Genomic DNA, 25,237 nt, shown 5'->3' on the forward strand with positions numbered 1-25,237 from the left:
TAAATGGCAAATCATTGTTTTTATCATCACAATGAAAAACAACATATTCATTTCATCATAAATTATATTTGACTAATTTTTATTATACAACTAATAATAACAATAAATTATTGTCTATTCACAATAAAGACATTTCATTGTATAGGTAAAAAAGTAGTACAACCACAAACTTGAATGTAAACTCACATAACTGGCATAAAAATCTCAACAAAAATACCTGCCATTCCCAACAACAGAGGTAGTTTATTTATAACTAAACAGATTTATTTTTCATATGCAATAACAAATTGATGACAAATTATTTTGCTTAACAGTTGTAAGTCATAAATCAAGCCACACCCTTCATGCTTAGGTATCCAATAGGTTAAATGTACACTTAATAATAAACCTACTAGGGTATTCATATAAAATACAATAATAATTAGCATTTGTATGGAGAGATTCATAATCATGAATATAGCAGAGTCATTGCATACACAACTAAAGTTTCTGAACATGAATATAATGGAATAAATTATATTTCAACATTACAAAGGGAAGAAGGAAAATCAGTATCAAATACATGGATTGGTGTTCAGCTGATTGTATATTTGTGATTTTTTTATTCCCAGGTTTTTCATAATGCACCTGAGTATCACATATGTTATACCTGAATATTTAGCTTAAAACTAAAACATCTTTCATAATATAATTCACAATTTGCTTACTTCTTAAAAAAAAATCTGTGTGATTGAACAGCAATTATGTATAAAAAATCTTTGCAATACTTAATATTGTATCTAACTGAATACATACAGGAGGGTTATCTTAAAATACTTTTATGATCCACAGTTCATTATTAAAATATTGGTCAACCTTATACTTAGTTGATAAAGAAGTTTTTGTATATTGTTATCCACTATTTGTAAGCTCTGTAAGTAAAACATAAACATTTACAAACCAGTTATACATCATTTCACCGTAGTAGGAATGGCAGACGAGAACCAAATAAACATGAGATCATGTACAACATACCAAAGTAGAAATTCAGTCTGGCTGTTTGTCTTGGTACATATTTCATAGCCTCAGGACTTCTAAACCTTCTCTCTATCTCAAAAGCTCGGGGCAATGTCAACATAGGAAGTAAAAACCACAGTGAGCAACGCACTGATGCCACTACAAACATGATGTATGGAGTAAACAATAAAAATGCATATAACAAATATGAAGCAGTTCTACCAATCAAGATGGCTAAAGTAACTATCTCTGCTTTACTATCTGTCTCTAAATCTCTAGTATTGTTGCTGTGTAATATAGCCTCAGTGTTCAAAGCAAGTGGTATTGCATAGTAAATTATGGGCCAGTCCACTCTACCTGTTTGTACCAAAAATGCAAATACTACAGAAACTGGTCCAAAAATTACTAAGACTAGAATATCACCAAGAGCTATGTATTTTAATCCAATACCACCAGTGTACAAAAATGATGATGATAAGCCACCAAAATAGACAAGAGCCAAGTGCTCCATCCGAGCTGGTGATAATATAACTAGTGGGACAAATGAGGCACATCCTGCAAGATATAATATAGCACCAAGAGAAACTACTTCATCTATGCTCAATATATGATCCACGAGTGTTCTGTCATCAGATTTACGATTATCAATTCCTTTCACGAAATCAAAGTATGTATTGACCACATTGCCTGCACCATGCACTGGGATAACTGTACACAACGTTAGGAACAAGGTACACCAACTGAAGCCATTATCACCAGGGAGTCTGTACGCTAGCGCAGCCCCCAGAAGAGTTGGTAGCAAACTTACGCTAAGTGACCATGGACGCAATGCAAGCACGTAAGTCCGCACTTTCATAAGAGGGTTTCGAGCTGGCAAGGTTTTTTCTTTAGGCTGCTCCAAAAGGTTGCCTTCTACTGTTGGAACATCCATGTCTTCATTTTTCTTGTTGTCCATTTTACAAAATAACAAAACTACTAAATATTTTTCACAAAAACAAGCCTTAATCGTTGCATTACACTACCGTACGTATCGATTCGTTCGTCGAATCGTCACAGAAGTAAATTTTAATTTTAAACAAATAACTAAGGCTACAGCGTAAATCCCGTTAGTTTACCGGTATTCAAAGAGAAATTTGTTGGAGAAATCATCGTTGACATCCCATCACAATCCACATCCCGTTTGGATCAGATTTGTTAAATGTCAATAGTGTCAAACACATCAACATAAAATTCTAGAGTAAGTAAAAAATAACTTTACGGTTTAAGCTAAAAATCGACTAGATAATAAATTGATAAAATACATTTATTCTATTTTTTGAGTTTCAAAAATACTATAGTCTATATTAGACAATAATGTGTTGGCATTCGTGTCATAGAACGTACTTTACAGCCACTAATGATGAAGAAATAAATATTCAACCACTTATTGAAACATGCAATGTCCGAGAGTTCTACACTTTGAAAGGGTCAATGAAATATTAAGGTATTTCATTGCAACTTCTACCGGTCATTATTGAATATTATACTATAATTTAACTACTGTAATATAGCAACAGGCTGCAACGTATCCTACCTAGAAACAATAAATCCTATAGTATAGGTAGCTGAAGACTTGCAGTCTAAGACGGTCAATTTTATATGCGAGGGGCACATAATGTGTTGCTTCCTAATTTTCCCGTGTTTCATGTAGCTGTACAGCTTGTGACCACCGGGTTCATATCGTTGAACATATCAATTTATAAATGTCTCACTGTCGGCAGTGGCAAGGAGTTGTAGACAAATTGTTTAATATTCCAACAACTTAGTATCCTGCAAGCAAAGTTCGCGGTAAGAGATGTTAAAAAAATCAGAATTAATCATCAACGACTCGAACTCTTTTACAACTGACAGTGAACTATAAGATACAACTAAATTGTTTTGAAAATGCACAAAATTGTGAATTACAATTTAGATAAAGCGTGCACGTCAAGGCTCTATACTAAGTTGCCGGATCAATTGGTGGTTAACTTTATTTTATTTGTTTTATTAGTTGTTATCTTTCGGTCCCTAACGATCTGGAAATACAAATATTTGTTAACAATGGGGAACGACATCTGCCTACGACGAAGTGTCATCATTGCGATTACAAACATTGCCACTGACAAGATGTTGAATTTGAAACATAAGATTGCTATAACAATAAATAGCAACGGCAATAAAAACTACAGCAATGCGACAGTACCTACTATAATTATTATGATCATTAACTAGTGCAGCACGGCATTAATCCACGCGACATAAACAGGAGGTAGGTACACTACGTAATCAATAAAACAGCAAGTTCATTTAGGTTTCTTTTTACTACCGGTAAGTTTAGCTTCTATTAATTTAACCCAGTCTTCATACTGTTGATTATCTTCTTCGTTTATTTCATCACAGAATTTGTCAATATCTTCATCCTTGACGTCATCTTCTTGTGATAGTCCCGTATCCTTCGGCTTTTTTTGATTATTCGTTTTATCGTCATGACTTTCTTCCGCGGAACCGTTATCACTGAATTTTATTATTTTATTCTTGTTTGGACCATCTTTGCTGGCTTTATTTTTCTTTTTGGTCTTTGCCGTTGTAGTCCCATCTTTAGAAGGTAATAGTTTTACAGGCTCAGACTGTGAAGCTTCAGTAACACTTTGTGCTTCTTTACTCTTTTTCGGTTTTTTATTCTTAACGGCACTTAATTCGACACTCTCCGAACTAAAATCATCCTTTTCATTATTATCAGCAAATGTTATCTTCTTATTTTCTATTTGTATATTCTTCATCTCCTCGCTGGCATTGCTACATATCTTTTTTCTTTTACCCATCGTTCTGTAACAACAAATTAATATAAATATTATTAACAGAATGATTTTTTGCAACTAAACATCTTCACATTTTTTTTATAATTTTGTTTGCAAACATAAAATCTTTTAGTGGTTTTCAAAGGATTTAGGTATAATATACTATTTTGGACAATATCAAACCACACTATTAGAATTATTTATTAAACTGTTTTAATTTGTAATTCCGCGCGACACTGTACATTTATCTGACGACCTTTAACCTTTAGGTCGGAAAATTTTACCCCAGGAATAGAAAATGTCATATCAATGCATCATATGCGTCTGCGTATTTAATCTATACATTATATTCATACGTCATATAGTTTTATTAATGCTTATCAGACACTTTACAATTTGTAAACAGTGGCTTTTAATTAAACCCGTAAACCCATACACTTACGAAGGAATCACTTATTGCTGTCATGATACTATTTGCCAGTTGGAAACAAATGGCTTATCTAGCAGATAATACACTTGAACAGCTCATATTACCCAAATCGCTAGGAGATAAGAATATTTAACAATAAGACTAGGCACTTAATAAATGTCGACATGCAAGTAACAAAAGTATTAGGGATCTGAGAAAAGATTTTTGTTATTTTATTTAACGTAACTTTATGGAAATATTAGACTCGTTATAATTTGATTTTGACGCCCTACCTCTAGACTATTTAAATCATATACAACATAGTGTTTTTTTAGATATGTAAATGCATATTTAATAAATATATACTCTCGTAGGACTAGACTAGGGTTTATCGAAAATGCGAATGTATATTTTTATATGACAAACATATCATTATGCGAAATATTTCGGTTCCTGTTTCTATGTCTTAACTTAGTAATGCAATGTTTCGCAATATGTTATAAACTGTATATAAATTGCTTTTTATTCGTAGGTTCAGATTATTATTTAAGTATGTCGACTATTGCACAACATTTACGAAGTTGGCAAATAGAGTATTTAAAAAAGACGAACTACCGCGTTAATGCAGTATTTTTTAATACAATACAACTAAAACTAATTATGACGTCGCGTCGTCGTCGCCAACAACTAATTTGACACATGACATGACAGACTTCTGACGATTTCATACCTACGCTACGATGTTATGTCGGTAGTATAAATGTACACATCGTTTTAGGAAACACGAATTTATTCAGAAACGTTTTTTCAGCCTTAACATTTTATTTGCATTAACACACACCTGTGTAAGAGTCTAAATCAGATAGTGCATAAATATTTATACCAGCACGATCATTTTAAAGTAGGTATAAACAGAAAGAATTCCAACTAGATTTATGGTAAAACTAATATCATTTGACGTTATTTATTAGTACAAGTCAGTGAATTGTTGAAGTGTATGATAAACATACCGAACACTCGAAAGATAAGAAATACAAACACTACCTTTACGTAATAACTAACACGAAGTTGATGCGGGCGCATTGCCACCAGACTAGACCTCCCGCCCGCCACCCACTTCTCATGCGGCCTGCCGCTGTGATCGCACAAATGAAACAATTTGCCTCACGAGCTGTGTCGTGTCATTGATACAAGTGTGTTATTTTACTCTCGTGTTTTCAGTTTATTTTTAAGAACAAAATGTCTGAGAAAAAATATATCTTGGGTATTGACATCGGAACCACTTCAGTAAAAGCTTGTGTTTTCGATCCTATCACAAAAGAAATTGTGGCTAAACAAAATAAGGACACCGCAGCAAACATACCAAGTGACCAGGGGATCGAAGGGAACAAGCAGGACGTTCCAAAAATAGTATCAGCTGTTCATTACTGCATCTCCCGTCTACCAAGAGATTTATTGCGGCATGTCACTAAAATCGGGATTTGTGGACAAATGCATGGAGTTGTTTTATGGAGAAAAAGGTATGTTAAAATTAAAATATTTTAATAGTTAATAATGTTAGTAACCCTACATAGAAAAAAATCTAAATAAGTTTGATGATTGATCTAAGAGTTCTCACATCACAATATGACATTTTTAAATTTTATGTAGTTATTTTAATTAATATAGTGTTCGTCTCAAATACGGATTAATTAAATTTAAATACAATTCCTTATTTCCATTTTGGCATTGTTTTAGTGCTTGGGAAACCGTAGAAAAAGATGGGATTGTGATGCGATTCGAAGGTAAACGAGAAAACATGTCGGCGCTATATACCTGGCAAGACACGAGGTGTAAACCCGAATTTCTAGACTCATTACCGAGACCAGAATCACATCTAAACTGTTATTCAGGATATGGATGTGCAACGCTTCTGTGGATGGTAAAACACAAGCCAGAGAAACTAAAGCAGTTTCAGTATTCAGGCACAGTTCAAGATTTTATCGTAACGATGCTGTGTGATTTGGAAGTGCCTGTGATGTCCGATCAAAATGCAGCAAGTTGGGGCTATTTTAATACAGAAAAGAACGAATGGAACGTTGATATTTTGAACAGCGTTGACTTTCCTGTTAATCTACTACCGAAAATCATGAAAAGTGGCGAATTTGCTGGAAAATTAAATGTATGTTGGAATGGGATACCAGAGGGCACGCCTGTAAGTGTAGCTATGGGTGATCTCCAATGTTCTATTAAAGCTACTCTTGAGAGTCAACAGGACGCAGTATTAAACATATCGACGTCCGCACAGCTTGCATTTGTCGTTAATAACATTTCCGAGTTAGGGTGTAAAACTGTCGAGCATTTGCCATATTTCGATAATACATACTTAGTAGTAGCTGCATCTCTAAATGGGGGAAATGTACTGGCAACTTTTGTGAAGATGCTCCAACAGTGGATGCTTGAGCTTGGGTTTCCTACACCTCAAGCTAAAGTATGGGAAAAACTCATTGCTTTAGGTTTAGAAGCGCAAACAACGTCATCCATGAAAATTACACCTCACTTGCTCGGTGAAAGACATTCGCCGGCAGCTAAGGCTTCAGTAGAAAATATTGATCTCTCTAATATACAACTGGGAAGTGTTTTCAAATCTCTTTGCGATAGTTTGATAGACAACTTGCACACTATGATGCCCAAAGACATATTGCGCAACGCACACGTAAAAAGGATTGTGGGGAACGGTTCGGGTCTCTCAAGAAATGCTGTATTGCAAAGAGCTGTAGAGCATTATTACAGTTTGCCCTTAGAATTTACATCAGGAGGAGATGCGGCTAAAGGCGCAGCCATAGCGATTATGTAGGAACGTAGAGGTATTACAAGTCTCCATCGAAAGCGAGGCATTCGTGATTTTTTGCAACAGTTCATGACATTGCCATTACTTATGTATTTGATTTTATTTCACATAATATATTTTGTTAAGATTATTTTGGCATTTCATAATAAAATAAATAGTAGGTAGGTATGTAGAATTTCTAGACCTAGTAAGTCTATAAACTTCTGGAATGAATGATCTAGTGTTTTAGGTAAGATTTTTTATTAAAATACCTACAAAGACCATTCCATTGGAAACTACAAAGTATTGACTTTGACTTGTATTTTATTTATTGTAAAGTAAGAATGCTTAGCTATAAATAGCTTGACACAAAATAAAAATAGCGTCATAGTTAGTGGAACTCTATTTTACTACAATACGTCGTTACTTGCCCACATTATTTGTTTTCCAAAAATAAAATAATTAACAGACCACCTAGGGATTTTTATTTTATATGTTACCTATTATCTATTTTTACCTATTAAACCATAAAATTAGACAACTAGGGTAAATTACTTATAATAATCGAGCATTCGAAATAAGGTATCACAAAACACTTACTTAGTGTTAATAAGAATTAGAATTGATTATTGACTAATATTGTTAAAATAACATTGTATACCCCTGTACCTAACCTACTTGCCTTGTAGGTTTTGGTTAATGAACTTATGCCACATACCTATATTTACACAAAAACACAAATATTTATTATTACCTGCTAAAGATTGGTTTGTTGGTCTATAAGTTAAATTTATGATAAATTTGAGTAAAAATTCTAGTTGCTAAAATACACGAAGATCAAAAGTAAGTTTTACGTTGTATTTACCTTTTTAGAGGTTGTTCTTTCTTGGCGTTAATTGAGGAGTGCCTAAAGTACACGATTTGATTAATAATTCTATATTTACTACTATAATAACCTAACAAACATACGATTTTGAGGTTATTATATTTTTTTGCTTTATTTTTCTTGCAGCTCACCACAGACTGCGCAATACTTAAAAAGCTATCAATGGTAAAAAAAAACCGTAAAACCGGTAACTATAGAGCTTAGTACATAAATAGGTACCTACCTTCACACTATTTTTGATAGCGGCTTAGTAAAACAAAGCAAAGTGATCTATTACCTAGACTATATCGAAATCCTAACCCAAAAATAAAAATGAACGAAACAATCTATTATCCAATCCTCTCAGCTCACTATTTACTCGGTGATGTCTTTATGACAAATGTCATTCATGAATAGTTTGTCAGACATGGTCACTCCTGTCAACAGTGTCACCTCCTGTGCCAGTAACTACTGTCAGTAACATGCTTTTAGCCTTTTACGTGTTTTGTTTGATTGAATAGTATAAAATAGAGTTTGGCACGTGTTTCAACTCCTCGTGTATTACACTTTTGTCCACAATCAAACGCTATGACAAGGTTTGCTAGAGCCAGAGGCTCAAAATCTTCAAATGAAAGAGCCCCTGAAGACAGTACACCATGGGAGGTTATGAAGGAACAGTTATTGAAAGCGAAACAGGAGAGCAATGATTCAGTAAAGAGGAAAGAGGTATAGATAATCTTGACTATTATTCATTACTCTTAATTATTGATGTTATTCATTTGGGTTGCGCCCCTTCTTGGACTATGATGTCTGCATATAGTTCTGACTTAAACATTTCTTATTATAATTATTACAGGCTGAACAAAAACGCATCGAAAACTATGAAAATTTTCTTAAAGATCAGAAGGTCCAAAAAAGAAAAGCTACTTGGTGTGACTTTCCTGAGAATGAACAGAAGAAAAATGATACCAAACTGTCTGATAGTAATGAACCATTAGCTAAAAAGAAGAAAAATAACAAAAAAAATACAGCCAATGTAGCAGAGGAACCTAAAAATACCAGTGTAGATAATAAAGGGAATGATAAGGAGGAAACTAACTCTGACAATGTAGGAAAAAAGTCTAAAAAGAAGAAAAATAAAACTAAACAATTAATTCAACCACAGAATGATATCCAAACATCAAACACAGCACCAATTGAAGCGAATTCTACAAATAAAAAGAAAAATCAAAAGAAGCAAAATTTCCAATCAGGTGATAAAGTTCAGAACAACACACTGAATGAGCCCAATGTAAATGAACAAAGTAAACAACAAAAATTTGAGGGTAAACCACCTAAAAATAAAAAGAACAAAAAATTGGTAGATGGCAAACCTGTGCGAAGGAAAGAGATTAATGACAACAGTTTTCAACTTATCATAAATGGTAAGGAGGTGGAGTTAGTGAGGTTTGATGGCTTCCCAGTCATGAAGAAAGATGCAGAGAGGCTTAAAGAGTTAAAAGATAATATGATCAAGAAAGGTATACCTAAGAGTGAAGTTCAGAGGACCATGAAGTTGGAAAGGAGGAGAGCTGAGAAAGCTTTGGCTAGGGTAAAGAGAGATGTTTGTTATAACTGTAGAAAAGGTGGCCATGTGTTATCAGACTGTCCTGAACTAAAGTCAAAGATCCCAGGTGCAGATGGAGCCGATGGAGTATGTTTTAAATGTGGCTCCACTGAGCATAGACAGTTTGAATGTAAAGTACAGAGAGACAAAGAGTTCAGATTCGCTACATGCTTCATTTGTAAAGAGCCTGTAAGTATAATTTACTTATTTCTTGTCTATTACCCATGTTGTAAATACCATATAGGTAGGAGATTTTTTTTCTGAAATAACTGAAAACAATATTTTACTAAAGTGTAATAGACAAACAGAGATACTTATGCATTTACAGTAATAATATAATTATCAAAGAAGGATTTCTTCAAATGTAATAAATACTTACACAAAAATGTATTATTCTTTCCAGGGTCATATAGCAAGACAGTGTCCTGATAATCCTAAAGGTCTATACCCTAACGGTGGCAATTGTAAACTTTGTGGTGATGTCACTCATTTGAGGAAGGATTGCCCAACTGTAAGTAGCATTTCTGACATCAAATATGTAGATATTGATAGCCTGTATGTATTTCCTTCAGTGTTTCATAACTGTGTTGTTCTCCTTTCAGGTTATGGATAAAAAAGAAGGTTCCACAGTAAAACTGCAGACATTAGACAGTGGAGAAAACATAGAAGATGTAGGACAACAGTTCAATAAAGTCACTCCTACAGAAACAATTAAAAAACCCAAGAAAATAACATTCTAGTATGTATATAATATTATCTTAATATGAGCTGAATAATAAAACAAATTTGTTCTATAATACATTGTATTTATTAGAGGAATACAACATTCAGAATTTTGAGAGATCATTAGTTTGTATATTGTCTTTTAAAAGCTTTTCCTAAAACAAATTCACAGTTATATCATAGGTATATCATATCATAGAAAGGATATAGCCACTAAGTGAAAAATCTATTAGATGATATTAATAGAATAGGATGGTTAAACATAACATCTTGCTGTCATAAATCAGACTAAGTGCTATATATCTTTCTATAGATATAGTTAAACAAACCAATACTATTTTCAGCGGAGTGTTAGTCAGCCTACTTGTTTTATCTACACATCAAATTTACAACAAATCTAATGGAACATCAAACAAACTTTAAGAATTATAAACATTCGAGACTAGCTTTCAGTTGTTCCATACACTGTTGCGCGATCTGTCCTGTGATGCCCTCTGGACTCTGAGGATCTTCTCGCATTAATATGCGCGCAGCATCAGCTAAACATTGAATAGGCTCTTGTAACCTCTCTTTCAGTTTCTCTTTAGTTATGAGACCAAGTCCGAATTCATTTCTCGCCAAGAACATTACCGGCGCGTGTAGTTCATACAACATCATACCTACAAAGCATTTTAAATTTTGTGTAATTTATTAATGGGTAATTCTGTCGAAAGTGCAGTTTTATAATCACAAAGTGAGTTTGTATTTGCATGTTATTTTTTCTTAGCCTAAAATAATAATTACCTCTCATTCGAGTATCGCCAGGCGTGATAACATCTAGTGTTTTGAGCACAAGCCGACAAAACTCGGCTTTCCTCTCCAGCATCAAGTCTGGTAGTTCGTCGATGTTGTAGCCCTCCACGCGTCCATACAACTGTGCCAGCGAATGTTTCACTGACAGCAGAAGTGAATGACGAGGGTGAAATACTGATTTGTACTGGAATTTGAAATGTAATTAAGTTATTGTCATCTTTCAATGTAACATAAGCGTCACAAAGGCATTCAAGGGTCCGCGTGATTTGTCTCAGATAGCAGCTATTGCTTTAAAACACTATGCGCCTATATTTTACAAAAGGTCGCTTACGTGCTCCAAAGTTGGATGGGAACGTTTATTTCAACAAAGTTTTTAATATCTATTATCTTAGGTGAATGAGGCAAGGGAAGTTTGTAAGGATAGTGCCAAGTTGCGTTCCTTAGGCTCTGCTACCCCTATGAAGTAAAGGCGTGACATTAAATGATGGCGTGTGTGTATGTATGTTTTTACCTTATTGATGGTCGCCTCTCGTTGTTCGATGGCGGCGGGGCCAGGCTCCAAAGCATCCAACTGTTCGATCTCTGCTTGAACGACTGCTAGCATTTTGCGTACGGCGTTAGACGATGTTTTGAATCCGCAGTTTTTTTCGTTACAGACCCATGGAGATTCGTTATCTGAAAACGGACAATGAGACAATTAGGTAAATTAAAATGAAAGATAAAGGCTTTACATTTCTTTGCCTCCCACTGCTAACTTTCTTAGAGTAGAGTCTATATTATCTGACACAAGTAACTACTTATCGTAGATCGGATATTGAACTCAATAAAATAAATCTGAATAATTTTTACGTTACGGTTGAAGTCGCTAAAGCAACTTCAATATAGTTGTAAAATGTAGTTGTGTCCCATAAATTAATAGGTATTAGGTATATGCTTAGATCCCAAGTGTGCCTAATGACTTAACATAAAATGATAATGTGGTCTAAACACACTAGTGTAGACGAAACGTTCCACTGGCTTAGTGTTCCATTTGGCACAGTCTCTGGCCGGTCTGGTGTAAAACCATTGAGACGTCAACTCTTTTTTCTAAAAATACATTTCTAAAATATTTTTTATTAGCTGTTAATGTAAGAACATTTTTTATTGCAGAGAATTGTGTGTTCATTGCTTGTAATTTGTTCGCCTATTACTTGTAAACTTATTTTATTCATTCATTTTAATATTTAAAGGCGGCCGTCAAGTAAACGCGCGTTTGTTCTAGAATAGCAATCAGGTCAAGGTACATCGGTCTTATACAACAATACAATACATCCATAAATAATGTGTGTCAGCGTATCGCTATAACAACAATATTAAGTACCAATATCACACCCCATTGAAAACTTCATGATCTCCACAGTTTCTGATTTTCTGAAAACATTGTCAAGTCGACGTTGCAAATACCTATTTCTACTATTACTTAGGTATCCTATATTATTATTTACTAGATAAGTACTTGTAGCTATAACGCCTTAGGTACTAGAAAGGTTTCAGTTAGCTTTCTATAAAAAGGAACGTCTTGATAAATAATAACATACCCAATGGATTGGATGGTAGGATGACTCCGTTGTCGCACTTATTGCACTTGAGGGTACTGAGATGCGTCCCTAACTCAGTAGGGTCAGCACAGCGGGGGCAATCACACTGGAAAAACTTTGACTCCAAGAGAAAATCCCTTCGCACTAGCGTCGGCGACAGAGAGTATGTGTAGCATAGATGGAGAGTGTCACCGTTTTTTATTGGAGTCGCTGCTCTCACATGTACTCTGTAAGTAAACATAAGTCTCTGAACTTAAACAAGAAGAACTATCCAAGTCTTTATAGTCTTTTTAAAGTAAAGGAATCCCAAGTTACCGAAATTAGTGCACTTAACTTACTGGTAATCGTTTTGCATAATCGTGTGGACGATGTTGGGCACACAACTGTGAGCAGCAATAGCCAATCTAGGGTAAAGAGCTCGAACACTAAAGCCCGCTCTTGAAGGAACTTCTACTGAATTCACCTGTGTACAGAAATATGTAAGTGTTATCCAAACTGCGTCTTAATTACTTGTTTCTACGGTTTAGTTGCTTTTTATTTCTTGAAGTGTCTAGTGCTCTTACCTACCTCAAGTATACCACAAACTTTCTGCACCAGGTCTTTATCGAACTTATTGCCTAGTTTGCAGTGGTTGACGAGGAACTCTGCTACGTTAACTTGGTCCGCGCCCCAGGTTGGTCTTTGTTGCCGCGCGGCTGAGTGCTCTTCCATAACAGCGACCTCGCGTTCCCATCGCTCTGGATCCTTCTCTTTATTTAAAAGTATCCTGCCAAGAAAATGCCAAGCTTATTTCTAGAACTTCTAAGGGGGTCGATTCACTTACAAGTAAGGATATGATTATACGAAATCCGTATAATAATAATATCTATGTTTCGAGACGTAAAGGCGCAGGTGAGTACCTACGAAAGAATGCCTGGGATCTATATTATCTATAATTAAAGTACAAACCTCAACGGCGTAATGCAGTCAAGTTGCGGAGAGCTTGCTGTCCAGTCGTCGATAGGTTGGAAGCGCACCTTCGCCTCGCAGAAGACTGCGCACTCGGCGGCGTGCTGTGGCGACTTCTCGCAATCTTCACTGCATATCGGCCAACCACATCGGGAACATAACTTGTTCTCGATCGGACAGTAACATCCGAGGCAAAGTGGTGGAGTATCTGAACAACAGACAAATACTAAAAGCTCTACACAAATAACATGAGTTTTGTTTAACAATTAAAGTCGACTTAACATGTTTTAGACCTTAAATAGTATCGAACTACGGCAATATTCTTCGACCATCTATCGTCCTGCGCCTGTCTATCTTAAGTAAGCAAGTACCTATGTAAAAGTTCTCCCATTTACTGCTATAAAAACAAAGATTATCTATTCAATAGAACCGGTGAGCTTCAGCTCAAAATAAATCAATTACTAATTACTACGACTATGTTACTACGAGCAAACACTAGTTTATAATTAAGATGAAGAATTCGGCAGTATCTGCAGCCCAAGATTTAATATGCCTAATTATAACTTTAATGAACGTCGAACCGTTAAACATAACGTCTATTAGTGAATCCACTTATAACATACACTCAATTGACACTATAGTTTTTATTTTTAAATGACTGACAGGCAATTAAAGCAATATAAACAAATACATTATGAATTAAAATAATGTAATTTACCTGGTTTAGGTCCTACAACGAAAGGCGTATCCTTAAATATTAATTCACCAGCTCCTAAATCTTTATTTGCGGTCAAATATCTCCCATATTTGTCATTTTGTTCAATATTATAATAACAAACATCGTCTTCCATCGTTGAAGTGTACTAATGAATTAGTAGCGCTCTTTGAGTTTGCCGGGTTAAGATTGAAAACGTCTGAAAGTGTTTGCCGACTGAACAAGATTAGCGTCTATAATAAGCTTCGGGCCTTTCGAGAATTGGGCCGGTCGAACTTTCGAAACGTTTCCATATGATACGATATATGTTTACATTCAGTAATACCTATTGTGTTCCCTATTTATATCTACTTATATGTGACTGCATCCATTAAAGATTCCTACTAAAAATAACACTTGTTGGCGTCCGAGTCACTCCAATATCAATATATATATGACGCCAATCTGACTTCTCCGGAAATGCTGAAGCCGATTTTTTCTAGGTAGAATTATCCGCAAAAAATCTTATTTCGCGAAATCCTACGTAATATTTTATGTTAGGTAAGCAGGTACTTAACAAATTCTAATTCACAACTTGCGATATTTTTTATCTAAGCACAAAATCTTTATTAATTTATTTTGTTATTATACCGACCTCTGGGCATCTCTAAGCGTGTGCAGTGTTAATGTACTTATTTAATCTTAACCTTTGAGTTTGACCCTTACTACCCTGATACGTACAAAAATTTTCAGCTGAAAGTGCGCCCGCTAAGCAGAGTCAGGCGCCAATTGGTATTAAGGTTTGGATCCTCGCTTGGTCTGCATTAGGAGGCCTCGTCCTGAATGACCGTAAATCTAATATTCTCATTACTTGGAAAAGTATTTAGTTGTAACCCTCGACCACTTGCATGGGTAACGAATGCTTAGGCTTAGACCACTCAGCAATCATTTCTTAGCTTTTTACTATAAAAAAATAAACACACTAGGTAGGTAACTAATACTGGTTAAATAAAAAGAATTCCCGTTTAAAATTGTTTTCATATCACACAGATGTGTAGTATGGAGCAATGCCAATAAGATATTTAGTCTAAAGGAAGATTAACACACGCAATACCACGGAATACGGGAAGGTGATCCAGGTCATTCACATTTGAGGTTTATAGATAGGTATACAGCAGGTATTGAGGTAGTAACATAATAATAATACTTGTCATTGTATAACTAAAAATTACGAGATATTATAGTAAAACCTTCTATGGCAAGGTACTGGTTGTGTGATTTTGTGATAGGTGTTTTTGTGTAGTCACTCAAGGGTATTAATTCGATGAGTCCTTAATTCGAGTAAGACTATTAAAGGCGGCAAATGCTTTGTAACTGTTCTGCTAGTTACATGTTTGCCGCAGCGGTTACCGGGTGCCTCACCACTGCGCACGAAAGATGTTGTGGGTTTGATTTACACCTTATGCAAATATTTTTGTAATCCACAAAGTACCTAGTAGTTTCCGGCCTGTTTTTACCTTGTATGCATAAGTAATATATTTATTTGACATAATTATACATAATAATATGTCGTCTATTTGATTCTGGTATGAAAGTTGTCTGTGTAAAAACTATTATGTTCTTAACTAAGTAAGTATAAACGGTATAAAGTGTCGAAACTTATCTACGGACGAATAACATCTGATTCTGAACTAAGTATTTAATTTAATATTAGCCTATGAGATTATTCAATCAAATTCAAAATTCCTGGTAATCTAGATGTACTTGCTTGTCACATAATTTTCGGATATATATTTTCATAATTTAATTATTTTTTCTTATTAGGTATGTCCATTTTAGAGAATTTATTTGATTTCACAAACAAGAGCGTAATTGTTAGTTGTTGGCGGAATGTTAAATTATTTCCTACAGTAACTGCTGCATTGTGGGATAGAAGCGACCCGTGCGACGTAAGTAACTTGTGAACTTTTATGTTACGTAACCTCGGAAAAAATATAGAAACAATAAGTAAATAATCATATACAGCAAGATAGTAGGTAGGTTTGTCTTTTCAATTCACTCGCCAGCCTTTCACAGTGGGTAAATAATTTATAAGAACAGCTTTGAAATTCTACTAATCTTTGTAGGATGATTTGCCGCCGGAAAATGAGACCAAGGTAAAAGAAGAAAGCAAAATAGTAGAATCTGATACAGTATGTGGATTAGCACGTTCTGGGAGAACCGGTGACTATGATGATGACAGTGATTACAGGGTAAGTAGCTATAAGTAAGCCCAAAGAGCGTGGATATACCTACCTAAATGATAAGCATTTTACTAATTTACTTCGAAACAGTCAGTCAAGACTCAAGACGCATAGGTAATAACTATAGTAAACAGGTTCCTTAATAATATGATACTCTTAGGTCCTATATAGATTAGAAACGTATTTATGTTGTGGCGAAAAGGTATCTTTGCTTTACTCTCAAACTCCTATTAATTTCAGTTTTCTGTGACATCAGTTACCATTTAACCGTGAAAGTATAAAAGACAGTTACACTGAGATTCGGATTAGCTTAAATTATTGTTAACACGATTGCTAAGCTTACTGTGATGCCAAATCAATACAAGGTTCTGACTCGTTATCTAAACTGAATTTAAAAATCCCGCGTTATTTGTTCAAGTATAAACGTACCGGTATATTAAATGCTACTTAATAAATAATGGTCTGGAAAATCATATGAAAACTTAATACCTTTTTTCATTAATTAATCGTTCAGAAACGTTTTGTTAAAGCCTCTAAAAACGCAAATTGGTTTCTAGTTTCTGCCATTTCCTTCGTATTTCCTACGTCATCCTCATGTGTTGTAGTCAAATACCTTTATTATATAGGTAATTACGTTTTCTGGGTTTAATATTGAATAAAACTTACTTAAAAACTGTAAATTTATTTTTAAATGATTTTCTGTAGTATACATAGTACCCATACATTCGTAATAAATTATTTGCATCTACTATAAACCGAATATCAATAACGCCAGTTCCGGTTCTAGCGCCCTCTTCAGGGTACTAGACGAAATTGAAATTGTCTTGTGGTGTGGTAGTGTTAGGAGGTCTTGTTCTCGGCGAATTGCCTGGAATTCGCAGTAAATCGTTTCAATTTGTGAACTAATTCAGACAACAGTAAGTATTTCTTGATTGTGTATTATCGAATCAAGCTTTTAGCCCATAACGGTAGCGTATTCTAGCTTTCTAAAGGTATAGGTTACAATTTACGGGCCGAGCCGGTTATAACGGGGAACTATCGACGTCATTTTACAATTTTTAACACTTTATAGAATAATATCTTCTAAGTGGACATACAGTAATATCCTTGTGATGTAATATCTCAGTATAGCTACTTCAGTACTCATTTAGGAAGAAAATGACGTATTTGCTTGTAAATCTCTAGCGGGCTATCCTCTGACTGACGCATGTGATTTCAACACTTGAGTTCCTAACTCGGATCTTTACCCGAAGGTCAAGTTTACGGCCTTATCGATATCTACATTGTAATTAGATTTTGTTTCTGCTATCATAATTGCTAGGGGACACTATTTGATGAATAGCCTTAGTCATAATGCATCGACGTTATGTAATACCTGTACTAGAAGTGGCTTGTAAATAAGTCAGTAAGCCGATTACGACCCTGACACAGCTGGCACTGATTGTAATTTCGCGACTTTACTATGCGTGTTAAGATTCACCTTCAGTTCTTGTGATAAGGTCTAAAATTGGGATTTCTAATAATGGTAAAACTTATAATTTAAGGTTATTGAACCCATGCCAGATCATTGATTAAACACTTCCTCTAATTCATGTTTAACTTATATGAACAAAATTGTTTAGACAATGGCTCCCCCATACTATGCTGATCTTGGAAAGAAGGCCAATGATGTCTTCTCCAAAGGCTACCACTTCGGAGTATTCAAACTTGACCTCAAGACCAAGAGCGAATCGGGTGTTGAATTCAGCAGTGGTATCATCTCCAACCATGAAAGTGGAAAGGTAACTAAGGTAAAATGACTGCTACATGGATGAGTGAAGTATTTAACAGCTAGACTTCATTTTAGTCACATGGAAACAATATTATCATCATTAATTTACTTGTCAGAAATATCTAGTATGAAACTAACACTCATGAAGTATAATTATTTTACTAAAAATATTATGTATATAATTATCATACAACATCTTCTAAAAATAAATACTTTGCTCAACTGCGGTGGTCTTTTTACACATTTTTAGTATGTATTATTGTTTATTTTTTTACATTTATATTTATGTGTTATACCATTGAAGCTAAGTCAGTTAAATGTGCCACTTTATGTATTCATGTTATATGTACCTATTCCCTCACACATCCATTATTCCACATTTTAGGTTTTCGGAAGCCTTTCATCCAAATATGCAGTGAAGGACTATGGTCTTTCATTCACTGAGAAATGGAACACAGACAACACCCTAGCCACTGACATCACCATTCAGGACAAAATTGCTGCTGGCCTTAAAGTAACACTTGAGGGAACATTCGCACCACAGACAGGGTGAGACCCTAATAAAATTACATATGACTAAGTTTGTTGTAGAATTTACAGTAAATGATAGATTACTATGTTTTCTTAATAATTCCACAGCACCAAGACTGGTAAACTGAAGACCTCTTTTGTGAACGAGACTGTTGCTGTCAACACCAACTTGGACTTAGATCGGGCTGGTCCCATTATTGATGTAGCTGCTGTGCTTAACTACCAGGGTTGGCTCGCCGGTGTTCATGGACAGTTTGACTCACAGAAGTCTAAGTTCTCAAAGAACAACTTTGCCCTAGGATACCAGAGCAAGGACTTCAACCTCCACACTAATGTGTAAGAAATCCATTATAACTTCATACTGAAAGGGTACTTAACTCATTTATGTTATCACATAAAACATCAGACTGAGTCCATGTTTTATAGCTTGCATGATTTAATTAAACCAGTACATATGCATCGAAGAAAATCAATAAAAAGTAGTGTGGACTTAAAGGTCTTGAAGTGGCCAATTGACAACTACAGCCGTGAGTCACTACTATTGATTTTATATGATTGCATAACACATGGCCTAGTTGAGTTTAGCAAGGATGTCATCTCTCATTGTTATGTAAACCAGTTGTAGACCAGTTAATTCCAGCAATGTTACACTACAATAATCTTAATAATATATGTGCTCTGTTGTTTCTTTATCTCTGAGTAATGAGCAAGCTACTAAAATTGAGGGCTTATTTTTATTGACGTACATATTTATCAGGAGAAATGAATTTTTAAATTTGCTCACTGCCACTGGCTGTGAGATATAAAACCTACTAAATGTGATATTATGTATTTATTTTTAGTGACAATGGCAAGGACTTCGGAGGTTCCATCTACCAGAAGGTGAATGAGAAGATTGACTGTGGTATCAGCATGAAATGGACCTCTGGTTCTGCTGACACACTGTTTGGTGTTGGTGCTAAATACGCGCTCGACGCTGACGCGTCCCTCCACGCCAAGGTCAACAACAAGTCTCTCATTGGTCTTGGATACCAACAGAAACTGCGCCCAGGTATGTTCAACATGTTTTATTATGACTGTTTACTTGTTCGAAACTATTTGGCTTTAATATAGTAATGAATTATTACCAAAAATGTTAAGAATAAATTGAATTAATATTTAAGATGAAAACTTTTGATAATAGTTTGTCATGTCACATCATATGATCTATCATTGTCTTGTTTTCATAAATGCGTGACTGCGTTATCGCGTCCTTATCTTCAAAAAGTATTCGCATTTAGCACACGGCGCGATTTGATTACATAATGTTTTTTTTCCAGGCGTGATTCTGACGCTATCGGCTGCCATCGACGGCCAGAACTTCAACGCTGGTGGACACAAAGTTGGCGTCGCCCTCGAGCTGGAGCCCTAAATTCTCGGAGGCGGAGCGGCTTTTAGTCATGTAGATAATACATAATGCCACATTGACTGTTATTTAATAATAACAGAAAAGGAAGCGTAACATAGCAAAATCAATTTATTAAACAGTATCTTCAAGTGTTCTCTGTATAGTGTATTTGAGCGTTATAAACGCAACAATGTAATTGTCGTACACCTAATACTTCGTCTTTGTCGCAAGTGCGAGTTAGCGCCGCCAGTCAATACTATCATTACTATTTCAGAATGGCGGGCGCACTTATTTCCTCGAAATGTTATTATTAGAGTTCTCATGTATTATGTATTAGCACGCGGCGTTATGAGCATCCCTATTTTGCTATAATAAATTCAAATAACGTCACCCACGCCAGATGTCTTGTAAATAAGCACCTATGGTGTATTATCCTAATGATTGAATGGAAATAAAAATGAATAGTCTGTTGGAATCAGTGCTTATTTGTTTTATTAGACCTTCTACAGACAGTATTGATGTACATGTATCCTTTCCTTGTGTAAGCTCCCATAATGCTCCAGTAAGTGTTGTTATTGAAACATGGGAGTGATATTTTCATTTGTACTGCTTTTGTTGTCTTTATTTTTTATTTTTGATTTAAATGATATGTTTAATAAAGGTATTTTTTAATACTACTCTATTCAATCAATTAGTCTATTTTTTTCTATTATTATAGTCTAGACATTTTGATTACAAAGTTGAATTAATATAAGAGAAACCATTTTTAAATTTCAAGTAAAGGTTATATTTTAATAGAAAAGTAATGTGACATGGCTATTACTATTGAATCATTTCTTCTTCCATAAGCTTGGCCATCCACTCAGGCTCTGCAGCTGCTATCTTTTCGATCAAGCTATTCACTTGGTAGCACAGGCTTTGGATTTGTTTATCCCATTGTGGAAGGATCTCACGTGCTGAAAAATATAAAAAAACATCACTGGTTTGTATTTAGGTTGAAACAAGCGCAAGGTTTAAACAGCTTTTTTAATACAACAAAATCAACAACATATGAAAACCTAATGCCTAACGGTATTGCGTAATCTGAAGTGCTAAAGGAGACATTGATTGATTGTATAAAGGTACTATATTTGTTTTGATACATCTGATTTCCCGGATTGTATACTTTGAGACAGATCTTATAATAGAAACCAACATCAAATGACTTGTGAAAGTTTAATAAACTTTTACAACAGAAAAAATATAAAGGTTGATGTAGCAGTGATAACAATATCTATACTAATAGAATAGAATAGCTGAAGAGTTTGTTTGTTTGTTTGTTTGAACGCGCTAATCTCAGGAACTACTGGTCCGATTTGAAAAATTCCTTCAGTGTTAGATAGTCCATTTATCGAGGAAGGTTATAGGCTATATATCATCACGCTACTACCAAAAGGAACAGAGTACCAGTGAAAAATGTTACAAAAACGGGGAAAATTTTTAATGCTTATGTAACGCAAGCGAAGTTGCGCGGGTCAGCTAGTATATTATAAGTATTATAACAATTACATTACATTTATTAGCAGAGTAGAGTAGACTAATTTAATTTTTAAACTTTCATCTTCATTTTTAGATATAGTAATATAGAAAAAGTCTAGGTATATTTTCTGAGATTTTTAGTGAATGCTTAGATGCTCCTGATAGGGTGTGGGGACAATTTATTTTATACTGATTTTCGTGGGAGCCAAAAAGGCCCAAAAAAGAATATGATAACTTTAAGTAGCAGATGGGTAGTGCATACAATTTGACTACACATTGCATGCATAGTCAAGAAAAGAGATCAGAATTTATTTGTCCCTATTGTACAGAATAACTTAAACTTTATAGCAGGCACACTTACTTTCAAAATGCACAACTGAGCTAATCTGGTCTATGTAACCATTCATTCTTCCTTCACTGATCATGTGGCTAGCAATCCTCTCTGCTTTGGTAGGTGGTGTTTCCAACAATGCACCCAATTCTTCAAATGTGATGTTATTGTACAGCTTACTAGCAGAGAGCAAATTGTGTTCGAATACTGCGCGATCCAGTATAGTCGAACCATCAGGTGTAGTTGCCTAAAGAACAAATTATTTTAAGTTAGAATAAAAAGATTAATGTCAAATTGAACAAACAGGTTTATTAAAATGTTTATTACCTTCTGATGTGTTTGCATTAGTGCTTCAAATTCATGCAGTTCTGAACGCCTAATAATCCGATCAAGGTACATTTTCTCTAAAATTGAATATGCAGGCAACTGTTGACATCTTTCGTCTTTAAATAGAGTTGCTAACATTCTGGATCTTTGCTGACCTGAAAATAATGTAACAAATTTAATGGGCAGGTTGCAGCCATTTGGTACTTATTGAATAGCTCTTGTTTGAGCTAAGATTTCCTTTGATAATGTATCCATGTATTCATTATAATGTAGTCATGCTCATCTTAAAATGCATCAAGAAACTAGGATATTGGGTGTAATAAAAATCCCAAATAGCAGGTCTCAGCATTTCTGACTTTTTATCACTTAGTTTATCAATATTTGTTATACATTTGCTGTCACTTTAACTATTGGAAAGGTTATTACACACTTATCAATGAGCTGTAAAACTAGATCAATGGGCACGAGTCTTATTATATGGTTAGTCTAATAATTTAACACATAAAGAAATTTTGCAGAAAGATAGAAAATAAATATAACTACAAAGTCAAATTACCAGCAGAGGCAAGTACTGTGCAGATGAGTGCATTCCTGAGACAGGTCATTCTTTCATCTTCATGGATAATGTTGCGATATGAAAGCTCATTGTACCGCTGGGCTGCTTCTATGAATTTCCTGAAAAATAACAAAAAAGTAATTAATCTGACAGTGCAGGTGCTTTTTATTTAGACTATATTATTTATATATCAAATCACACCCATCCCATAGGGGTAGGCAAGACCAAAGAAAACAATTTACTATGATCCCTACAAACTTCTCTTGCATTAATTTGTCCTTACCTTCTGTAATCTAATACTCTAGCATAGCACACTTTGTAGTATATCTGTAGCTGTTCATTAGTTGTTTCTGCCTGTAGCAAAGATGCTCTGTTCACAAATGCCTCAGCCTGCACAGGATCATCAACCTCCAGGTACAGCCTTGCTATTTTTAAGTAAGTCTCTAACTTGTAGTCAACGGAATATTGCCTGTAATCATATCAGAAATTAATCATATTGGTTAATGGTTAAATATTACACACACATAGTAATACATATTAATAAAAATAGTGTGTAGCTTAAACAGAGTTGTTATCTGACAATTTAGTAGAGAGCCTTAGCATGAACATTACGGATTATCTAATATATAAAATTCTCCTGTCACAGTTTTCGTTGCCATACTCCTCCGAAACGGCTTGACCGATTCTCATGAAATTTTGTGAGCATATTGACTAGGTCTGAAAATCGGCCAACATCTTTCACACACATTTTTCATACACCTAAGTGACACATTTTTTTTTATATGGCAAAGTAAAGTTTGCCTGGTCAGTATAATCTCGCTAGTATTAAATACTAGTAATAATTCTGTGTATTCCCAAAATAAAGTAGTTGAATTTTGTATACCTCAAACATTAAATACAAGGCTCTCTACTAAGTTGTTAGACTACAAGATCAACTACAAAGTTCTTGCTACATTTGAACTCCTAATAAGAGTAAAAGGTTATATTTGTCAACATTTTTAGAGTACATCACACTAAGTTTATGTATCCGGAAGAGGATATTATTAGGTAGATAGTAATCAAATAGATCTTACTTTTGTCCAGTTTCTAATGGGATTCCAACTAAGACATTTGCAGCTTCTTTCCAGTTCTGATTCCTTTCATAGATATCAGCCAAGTGCTGTCTAATGCTGGCCACCTGTAAAACATATTATATTTAAAGTCAGGCTCAGTAAGTAATTAATCCACCCATAATTACTACTAATGACTACCTTAACAGATAAGCAACAAACATAGTCCGGGTTACCATCTATTTGATATAATAAAGAGGAGTATACCATTCTATATGCTAAGTTGATGGACACAGACTGTGTTAGTGTAATTGGTGAGATTTACACTCACAATCCTGCCATCACAGTAAAGTTACCCTTAGAGTGTATAAGTTACCTAGCTAGCTATAACATTTTCATATTACAATCATTGGGTAAAATGTTTAAAAAAACAAACCTGTTCTTCAAATGAGATGACTCTTGGTTGTATTACATCCAGGGCGAAGTGGGAGACTTCCTGGGAGACATGATCCGTCAGCAGCGCCAAGTGTGTGCTCACATCTGTCAGCAGTTGCCTAGATATTACTAGGCTCACATTTTCATTTACAACTGAAATGACATAATTAAGAACAAGTTTAAACAATCAAACTGATGCCGGAGGAAGTTTCCGACTAAAATTAAATTACAAGAATTATTATACTGATTACAATAATACACAACCAACAAAAATGTACATACTTGCTTCAACAAAGGCTTTGAGAGATTCTGCCAACTCAGTCTCAGGGCTCTTAAGAATTTCCATGAGAACATTGCGATACCTATAACAAAATATACACAAAAAGAACTTAATACATTATTGATTTATTTTTCCGAAAAATGCCTGCTGCAAAAGCAAAATGCGAATATCACAGCTCATACTTTTCTGCTTGATCTTTGTGTAATCCTCCAGAATTCCGAAGTTCACTAAGATACTGGCGTACACCTTGTATATTCAAAGGCATTTTAAATCTCTAGAACTACAAATATTATAAATAAAAGCCAGAAAAACAACACACAGCAAGTTTATTTTTTGACAGATGTCGTACGTACTTTTTTATGTAGGAACGGAAATTGAGTGGTTTGAATTGTGGTCTTTTAATCTTGCAGATTAATAAAATCGCTATTTTATATGATATCAAAAAAAACTAACCGCGTTTTTCACAAAAATAAAATAATATTTAGTCAAAGTAATAATCGTTTTAAAATGTATGTTTTAGTACACGATGTCGTTAAAAAGGTACCTAGGTAACCGGAAAATCATATAATTATTG

General features: G+C 34.7%; 7 protein-coding genes across 10 annotated transcripts; 3 read left to right on the forward strand and 4 right to left on the reverse strand.

Moving 5' to 3' along the window:
* Positions 1-46: 46 nt before the first annotated feature.
* On the reverse strand, positions 47-2,196 carry heix (UbiA prenyltransferase domain-containing heix). The gene has a single exon (XM_076124598.1). The coding sequence runs from the start codon at positions 1,949-1,951 to the stop codon at positions 956-958; it is 996 nt and encodes a 331-aa protein (XP_075980713.1). The 5' UTR covers positions 1,952-2,196; the 3' UTR covers positions 47-955.
* An 858-nt stretch (positions 2,197-3,054) lies between these two features.
* Positions 3,055-7,485, forward strand: LOC142979137 (sedoheptulokinase-like). 2 transcript variants are annotated; one of them, XM_076123901.1, is made up of 3 exons: positions 3,055-3,283; positions 5,443-5,741; positions 5,959-7,485. In XM_076123901.1, the coding sequence occupies exons 2-3, from the start codon at positions 5,461-5,463 to the stop codon at positions 7,055-7,057; spliced, it is 1,380 nt and encodes a 459-aa protein (XP_075980016.1). In that variant the 5' UTR covers positions 3,055-3,283; positions 5,443-5,460; the 3' UTR covers positions 7,058-7,485. The 2 variants fall into 2 exon arrangements, with proteins under 2 accessions (XP_075980016.1, XP_075980015.1); XM_076123900.1 differs by lacking the exon at positions 3,055-3,283 and having other exon boundaries at positions 5,283-5,741.
* On the reverse strand, positions 3,317-8,040 carry LOC142979139 (uncharacterized). Its single transcript, XM_076123904.1, has 2 exons — positions 7,896-8,040; positions 3,317-3,840 (listed from the first exon to the last, which is right to left on the reverse strand). Exon 2 carries the CDS (start codon positions 3,834-3,836, stop codon positions 3,318-3,320), a length of 519 nt encoding a protein of 172 aa, XP_075980019.1. The 5' UTR covers positions 3,837-3,840; positions 7,896-8,040; the 3' UTR covers position 3,317.
* Positions 8,041-8,310: 270 nt separating this feature from the next.
* On the forward strand, positions 8,311-10,298 carry LOC142979138 (uncharacterized). Its single transcript, XM_076123902.1, has 4 exons — positions 8,311-8,621; positions 8,752-9,690; positions 9,905-10,012; positions 10,104-10,298. Exons 1-4 carry the CDS (start codon positions 8,484-8,486, stop codon positions 10,239-10,241), a joined length of 1,323 nt encoding a protein of 440 aa, XP_075980017.1. The 5' UTR covers positions 8,311-8,483; the 3' UTR covers positions 10,242-10,298.
* SmydA-3 (SET and MYND domain containing, arthropod-specific, member 3) lies at positions 10,287-14,488 on the reverse strand. Its single transcript, XM_076123899.1, has 8 exons — positions 14,260-14,488; positions 13,542-13,749; positions 13,161-13,359; positions 12,932-13,056; positions 12,594-12,820; positions 11,528-11,691; positions 11,008-11,200; positions 10,287-10,883 (listed from the first exon to the last, which is right to left on the reverse strand). The coding sequence occupies exons 1-8, from the start codon at positions 14,390-14,392 to the stop codon at positions 10,651-10,653; spliced, it is 1,482 nt and encodes a 493-aa protein (XP_075980014.1). The 5' UTR covers positions 14,393-14,488; the 3' UTR covers positions 10,287-10,650.
* Positions 14,489-16,012: 1,524 nt separating this feature from the next.
* On the forward strand, positions 16,013-20,858 carry LOC142979650 (voltage-dependent anion-selective channel-like). 3 transcript variants are annotated; one of them, XM_076124703.1, is made up of 7 exons: positions 16,013-16,184; positions 16,362-16,487; positions 18,101-18,268; positions 18,635-18,798; positions 18,889-19,116; positions 19,623-19,831; positions 20,100-20,858. In XM_076124703.1, exons 1-7 carry the CDS (start codon positions 16,062-16,064, stop codon positions 20,189-20,191), a joined length of 1,110 nt encoding a protein of 369 aa, XP_075980818.1. In that variant the 5' UTR covers positions 16,013-16,061; the 3' UTR covers positions 20,192-20,858. The 3 variants fall into 3 exon arrangements, with proteins under 3 accessions (XP_075980818.1, XP_075980819.1, XP_075980820.1); XM_076124704.1 differs by having other exon boundaries at positions 16,020-16,184; positions 18,101-18,259; XM_076124705.1 differs by lacking the exons at positions 16,013-16,184; positions 16,362-16,487 and adding an exon at positions 17,246-17,395.
* CSN4 (COP9 signalosome subunit 4) lies at positions 20,858-25,013 on the reverse strand. The gene is made up of 9 exons (XM_076124702.1): positions 24,846-25,013; positions 24,666-24,745; positions 24,385-24,536; positions 23,973-24,076; positions 23,183-23,368; positions 22,900-23,018; positions 22,344-22,498; positions 22,047-22,263; positions 20,858-21,123 (listed from the first exon to the last, which is right to left on the reverse strand). The coding sequence occupies exons 1-9, from the start codon at positions 24,926-24,928 to the stop codon at positions 20,990-20,992; spliced, it is 1,230 nt and encodes a 409-aa protein (XP_075980817.1). The 5' UTR covers positions 24,929-25,013; the 3' UTR covers positions 20,858-20,989.
* Positions 25,014-25,237: the final 224 nt, after the last annotated feature.

The sequence above is a fragment of the Anticarsia gemmatalis genome, chromosome 16, assembly GCF_050436995.1.
Source record: "Anticarsia gemmatalis isolate Benzon Research Colony breed Stoneville strain chromosome 16, ilAntGemm2 primary, whole genome shotgun sequence".
Taxonomy (NCBI): Eukaryota; Metazoa; Arthropoda; class Insecta; order Lepidoptera; family Erebidae; genus Anticarsia; species Anticarsia gemmatalis.